General features: G+C 41.0%; 1 protein-coding gene across 1 annotated transcript; it reads left to right on the top strand.

Moving 5' to 3' along the window:
- Positions 1 to 3,253: 3,253 nt before the first annotated feature.
- On the top strand, positions 3,254 to 6,201 carry LOC116201401 (probable pectinesterase/pectinesterase inhibitor 51). Its single transcript, XM_031532627.1, has 3 exons — positions 3,254 to 4,016; positions 4,500 to 4,956; positions 5,351 to 6,201. Exons 1-3 carry the CDS (start codon positions 3,429 to 3,431, stop codon positions 6,034 to 6,036), a joined length of 1,731 nt encoding a protein of 576 aa, XP_031388487.1. The 5' UTR covers positions 3,254 to 3,428; the 3' UTR covers positions 6,037 to 6,201.
- The last annotated feature ends 913 nt before the right edge of the window (positions 6,202 to 7,114 follow it).

Below are 7,114 nucleotides of genomic sequence, written 5' to 3'. Positions count from 1 at the left end.
GTAGAATCAAATGAATAAAATTATTTTAATCAATAGTAAGGTAATTAATTGAAACTTTTTGATTTCTTGTTTTTTCTTTTAATTTTTAACATCGAAATTATTGAAGATACTACGATTTTTGAAATTTATCATTTTTAATACAGTAATAATTCACTCATAAATTCAATTTTTGAAATTTAACATCTTTTATACAATAATAATTCACTCAAAAATTTATATACTTCAAATTATAATAATTAAAATGAAGTTATATTTTTATTAAATTTACTCACTATCCCTTACATAGTGCGAATAGAATTTTTATGGGAGAATTATTGAAATGATCTTATAAGTTTGTCATTTTTTGACATCAAATCCTATAAGTTTCATTTTCATTTTTTTAATACTAAAAGTTTGCTCTGTTAAATACTTATAATCCAAATCGTGATTGTCTGTTAACTTGTATTGATATGGACATGACAACGTCAAATATTTTTCCAAGTGTCCTTAAATAATTACGTGAAATACATAAAAAAAATAAAAAAATAAAAAATAAAAAAAAAATAAAAAAAAATAAAAAATAAAAAATCACCCAACCCGAGTCTGGGCCTCGCTGATTGTCCCCACCTTCTTGGGTGAGGTTGCCGCCACCGAGGCCCTCGCTCCGGTAACCACCTAGTTCGACAAGGGTTGTGTGGGTTTTTTCTGACATGAAATTTTCAATTCTTTCTTTTCTTTTTTTCTTTTGTTGGGGGGTGGGGGAGAACTGGAGGCAAGGTCGACGACAAGCACTTAACTCGTCGAGGTTGCTTGAGGATGCTCTGGCAGTCGGCCACCTTGATGAGGGCGTGGTCACCAGTCCACAAATCAAACAGGGCAAAAGGAAAAAGTTAACCCCCTGCTCCCATGGCTGTCGATCCCTGCTGTCATGGCCTATCCCATGCTACCCCGGCAGCAAACTTCCCCTTCTTCTTCTTTGGTCTGAGTTTTTTTCTTTGATTTTCCCCACAATTATCTACTGCTTGTTAATTTTTATTACTCTGATTGGTGAAAATATTGTTTTTTTTTTCCGTAATTTGCTATTGGAATTGAAATTTGATACTGGAGAAGATGGCTAGGGGCCTTATGGCTTGTTTGATTTGCAAATGTGATTTTAAAATCACAACTTTAACATAATTCTACGCACAACAAAATAAAATAACTCATACAAAGTCAAAGTGTGGGTCCCATTTATAGCACTTTTTTTCACAACAAAACAAAATAACTTATATAAAGTCAAAGGGCGGACCCCATTTATACTACTCTTTTTCAAAATCAAAATTTTATTTTAAAATCATACTTTGAAACCAAACGCAACATTAATTATTGGGATCGAGCGCGAGAAAGAACAGAGAACATGGGCATCGATTGGGAGAAACAAAGAAATACTAGTAGAGAGAGATCGTAGATGAGGGAGAGGGGGAGAGGGTTGTTCTTTTAAACTTATTTTATTAATTTTTATATAATAGAAAAATATTTGACGCCGTTATGTTCACATCGGTACACGTTAACGAACAGTCACTATTTGGACTATAATTATCTAACAGAATAAACTTTTAGGATTGAAAAAATCAAAATGAAACTTATAAGACTCAATATTAAAAAATAGCAAACTTATAGGACCATTAGTGATTCTCCCAAATTTTTATTTATGAATTTTGTTTAACTAAATGAATTTATAGTTTTATTTCGAAATTCTCTTGCAAAATTTTATGTTTTATTTGTTTATTGATATTTATTTAATTTTTTTATTTAAATAAAAAGTTTTTAATCAAATTAATATCAGTTATTCTAGTGTACACTTGCAAGTTATCAAAATAGATATTGATTTGAAAATTTTAATTATCATATTTCTACTAATTATATTTTACATGTAACTTATGACTCATGATTAGATTTTTATTCGCTAAGAATTTACAAATTAACCAATAGAATCAAATTCAAAATTAGTCAAGCTCAATTAGATTATTAAACTTTTTTTATAGATTATTAATTGAATGAAAAAATAAACAAAAAGAATTAGTTAATAAATAAAAAGATAAAATCTTGCAACATCAACAACAACAATAATAATAATAATAAAGTTTCCCTTCATCTCTTTGCGGAAGTGACGTAAATTTATTACATTTGACATATGAAAACTCTATAAATGAGAACCTCCCATTTTAACTTTTTGGACTATTGAGGTATAATCACAAACGTCCCAACAATTATATTATATATATATATATAGACATCGTAGAAGAAAGTTCACCTGCGCTTTCTTGGACCGGCCCAAAAAACACGTCCCAATTCTTGACAAGACCCAGCCCTTATAAGTCCGATGGGGACCTTGCTAGATCTGAGTGTGGCTTGGCTTGGTCTGAGCACTGCTCAAAACTTGGCCTACTCAGTACCATATTAACGTGACCCAAATTCGATGGTATTATCCCAAAATATTATCAATGCAATAATGCCGGGTTACTTTATATATATATATATATATATATATATATATAGTTTTAATTACTCAGTCGATAACGGAATAACCTTTTTTTGATGGGTATATAATTGAATAGCCTATCAATTACTTTTTAGAGTTCCCCAACAATCGCATAGCCCACAAAATATCACAACCGTAATGGATCTCTGTCAAAAAGGAAATCCATCGGCAACCGGGTTCGTGACATGGGAAGGGAGTGGTATCGTGCAAGCAAGCGTTGCCTCGGTAAATTTACGAGATATAGAAAGACAAGACGGCTTTATCGATTTCGAACGAATATGAGTGGGGCCGGAAATATTGTTAATCACGCTTTCAATCGACCCCATTATTGAAACTCTCCCTCTCTAAAACTTCCGCGACTCAACTAATATGGGTTGATTTAAGCGATTCGGTGCTTAAACAGTATCTCGGGTTCTAGTCGTTGTGATTATAGAAAATTCATACTGGAAAAGTAAGTCGATGCGGCTCAACCGAATTAATCGGATTTAATTGAATTTCCCGATGTTCGGAAATAAAAAATAAAAAATCTCACAGCTCATCTCTCATCCAAAAAAGCCTTCCATGACCACTTTCCGTTCAAGTTCTGTCTTTTCCTCCATTGCCATAAACAATGGCGATCCAATAACCGCCTGAGATCAGATCTCCCAGTCCATTCCCCGACCCAACAACCGAGTCGACTCAGCCACAACGCAACCCCTTATTCTCTCTCTCTGTGAAGCCCGTGAACGCACCAAACCCGTGACCCAGATAGATAGAGATAGAGAGAGAAAGAGAGAGTTGTTGCTCGTGAAAAAAGGGTTAAACGCTTTTCCGTTCCAGCTCTGAGAGCTTCTGATCCACACAAGAGGGACACGGGTAGAATCCAAAAATTCGCTCTCTCCCAAATTAACCCGCCGTTACCAAACATTAATAGAGCTCATCAGCAACGATGACGATGACGACAGCAGCAGTCCATAGGAGAGCTATAAGACACCCAACTCTCCTCTCCCTCCTCTCAACCCGCAACTTCCTCATCATCTCCATGGCTGCCTTCCTCTTCCTCTGCCTCTTCTCCCTCCATTTCCTCTCCCTCCCTTCCTCCTCCTCCGCCGCCCGCCACCACCCGCAACCCCGTTCTCCTCCCTCCTCCGCCGCAGCGCCTCGGGCGCTCCAGCTGGCATGCAAGGCCACGAGGTTCCCGGACCTCTGCGCCTCCTCCCTGTCGTCCAAGTCCCCTCCGGTGGGGTCTGACCCGACACAGATCCTGGACGCGGCCATCTCGGTGTCCGCCGACAACCTCAAGACGGCCCAGGGCATGGTGAAACGTATCCTGGACTCCTCCGCCGGGAACGCGAACCGCACCACCGCCGCTAATAACTGCCTCCAGGTTCTCGACAACTCCGCGTACCGGACGCAGGCGACGGTCGGTGCGCTGCCACGTGGCAAGACGAAGGACGCCCGCGCGTGGCTGAGCGCCGCCCTCCTGTACCAATACGATTGCTGGTCGGGCCTCAAGTACGCCAACGACACCGCCCTGGTCGGTATTTGCTAACCACATTCACATGTATATTAATAACTAATTACATTGCACAGAACATATGGATTTTCTGATAAAAATGGTTCTCGATCAATGATACCGCATATCCCCGGACCCTTTTAGAATCTGTTCGTTCCGTTCCAGCTTCCATTTTCAAGTCTTAAGTTTTATTTAACTAGTCATCGATGCACGGTATGATTCTCGGAAAAAAAAAACCCGAACATTTTTGTGTACATTGTCCTTTTTAAGAGATTTCTTTCTTTCTAAGTGAAGTAATTTTGTTTCATAAATTAAGCACATAGTAATCTCACCAATTGAGAAAGAACTAGTAATATAATATAATGAATCAGAATAATTAGAATACAATTATTCCATATATCGGTTAGTGATTGATTGCGGCTTACCAATTATTTCCTAGTGAACTTTCCGTATTATGAAAAAGTAAACCCACCTTATTAAATACACTTCCTCATTGCACCGCAGGTTAATGAAACGATGTCGTTCCTCAACTCGTTGACCATGCTGACCAGCAACGCCCTCGGCATGCTGGTGTCCTACGACCTCTACGAGAAAGACACCAAGTCGTGGAGGCCGCCGGTCACGGAGCGGGACGGGTTTTGGGAGCCAGGGTCTGAGTCGGGTTCGGACTTCGCGGCCGGGTTCGGGTTCCCGTCCAATCTGACGGCGGATGCAACAGTTTGCAAGGACGGCCGAGGTGGCTGCTACGGGAAGGTGCAGGACGCCGTTGATGCTGCACCTGACAACGGGGCGGGCCGGTTCGTGATCCGCATCAGGGCCGGGATTTACGAGGAGACTGTGAGGGTCCCGTTCGAGAAGAAGAACGTGGTGTTTGTGGGCGATGGGGTGGGCAAGACGGTCATCACTGGGTCCTTGAACGTGGGCCAGCCAGGGATGTCAACTTACAACACTGCCACCGTCGGTAATTTCCTTCGACCTGCTCGTAATGCCTTTACGATTTTGGCTCTCTATATTATTCTGTTTTCATGGTTCGGCGAGACCGAACGAAATGGGAAGGAATCACTGCAGCAAGAATATGCTTCCCCGCAATTGAGTCCTTATTTCTTGAAAGCAACCGATGTTTTTGTTCCGTCTTTACAGCTGAATGTCGTGATATTTTCTTTAATGCGATACCAACCGATGACGATGGTTAACATTAAATGATGTTGACAACATCCTTTCATTGACCAAGATCAATAAATTTCACTAACTAGATGCATGAATTTAATTGGAAAATCCTTTGAAAAGTCATTACCTTAGATCATTTGCATACGATCGTATTAATGTGCGACTTAGTTCATCAAAAATCGATGCAGGCGTCCTGGGTGATGGATTCATGGCCACCGGCATAACCTTTCAGAACACTGCCGGCCCTGATGCTCATCAGGCTGTTGCGTTCAGATCAGAGAGTGACTTATCCTTCATAGAGAACTGCGAGTTCCTTGGGAATCAAGATACCCTGTATGTCCATGCCTTGCGCCAGTACTACAAGTCGTGCCGGATAGAAGGCAATGTCGACTTCATCTTTGGGAACTCAGCCGCGTACTTCCAGGACTGCGAGATCCTGGTGCGGCCCCGCCAGCTCAAACCTGAGAAAGGGGAGAACAACGCCATCACAGCCCATGGCAGGACGGATCCCTCCCAGTCGACTGGCTTCGTGTTCCAGAACTGCCAGATCAACGGGACAGAGGAGTACATGAAACTGTACAACCAGAAGCCTGCAGTGCACAAGAATTTCCTCGGCAGGCCATGGAAGGAGTACTCAAGGACTGTCTTTATTAACTGCAATCTCGAAGCCCTAATTACGCCTGCAGGGTGGATGCCCTGGAGCGGGGACTTTGCCCTGAAGACGCTCTACTACGGGGAGTTCAAGAACACCGGGCCCAGGTCCGATACATCCCAGAGAGTTTCATGGAGTAGTCAAATTCCTGCTGAGCATGTGGATAACTATTCGGTTAAGAGATTCATTCAAGGGGACGAGTGGATCCCGACATCGTCCTGATCTTTTTGTAGGTCTTTCAGGTAGTTATAGAGAGAAGTGCTCAGGAGTAAGTGGTGCTGGAGTTTGAGCAGCTCCTCTGTAGTTCATTTCTAATAACATATATAAAAATTCATCAGGCGTTCCGAAAATGATCATTGAATGAAAGTCTTGGAGAGTTTGCGACCCCTTGCAAAACTTGCACAATTCTAAAACTCAAAATTACCTGAAAGTTGACCAAATAATCTCAATTAGAGGGTAAAACATCATTACTTTGTTCGGTTTTCTAAGGTCAGATTTAAATGGACGCATAGTGATCGCATACATTCCATTTAAGAAAAAATATACTGGACAACATGGTCTTTCTGCTACGTGATAGACTAGTCGAACGCAACGTGATTGTTTAGTGTCGACATTTCACTCTATTACCATAACCGATTGAAACTGTTCGCTTTCATCCCGAAATGGCTGGAAAGGGAAGACATAAAGCAAGCGAAATATCGCCGGCATCGGGCAAGAAAAGCTGAGCTTGTGTGAACCAAATGAGAGTGGAGAAAAGGTGCATTGCATAGCTCATAATGCAAATCACTTGTAGCTCCTAGTGATTGTTAATGGAGTGGGGTTGGCTTAACCTTCAAGTCAAAGAAAGTGGTTGCATTGCTAATGTCATCCAACCTCGTTCACTCGTAATCCCGTGCTTCCTACTCTCGGAAAATACTAGCCTCTTCTAGTGGTGCATCTACGGCTTCATGGGATTAAATTAATGGCCCACAACTTTATGCATCATTGGTTCGTAATGCTATGCAGTTGTGATCGGCCGAGCTCAGCACTTATTGCAGCCATCAACGGTCGATTTTCGTCTACGGTAAAAACTTGCTGGTGACAATAACCCGACTCATCTTTACCGATCAATGAAATCGGAAAGTATTTTTTTTATCAAATAATATCGTACTGCTACTTCAGAAGATTTCGATCCCAAGCATATAAAATGCTCAGCTCGAATATCTGTTTCACTTACAAGCATCACAATGCTCCCTAATTTAAATACGTTATCCGAATTGCCTTTTTCCCACTCTCATCGGTTGGCAACTATGGCACGTCC

This window comes from Punica granatum, chromosome 3 (assembly GCF_007655135.1).
Source record: "Punica granatum isolate Tunisia-2019 chromosome 3, ASM765513v2, whole genome shotgun sequence".
Taxonomy (NCBI): Eukaryota; Viridiplantae; Streptophyta; class Magnoliopsida; order Myrtales; family Lythraceae; genus Punica; species Punica granatum.
This window is presented reverse-complemented; position numbering and strand designations above follow the sequence as displayed.

What these genes read in the sequence shown, in the direction of transcription:
- LOC116201401 (XM_031532627.1), top strand. Translation starts at nt 3,429, where the DNA reads ATGACGATGACGACAGCAGCAGTCCATAGGAGAGCTATAAGACACCCA. An exon ending in ACGCCAACGACACCGCCCTG is followed by an intron (nt 4,017 to 4,499) that starts GTCGGTATTTGC and finishes ATTGCACCGCAG; the next exon opens with GTTAATGAAACGATGTCGTT. An exon ending in TTACAACACTGCCACCGTCG is followed by an intron (nt 4,957 to 5,350) that starts GTAATTTCCTTC and finishes AAATCGATGCAG; the next exon opens with GCGTCCTGGGTGATGGATTC.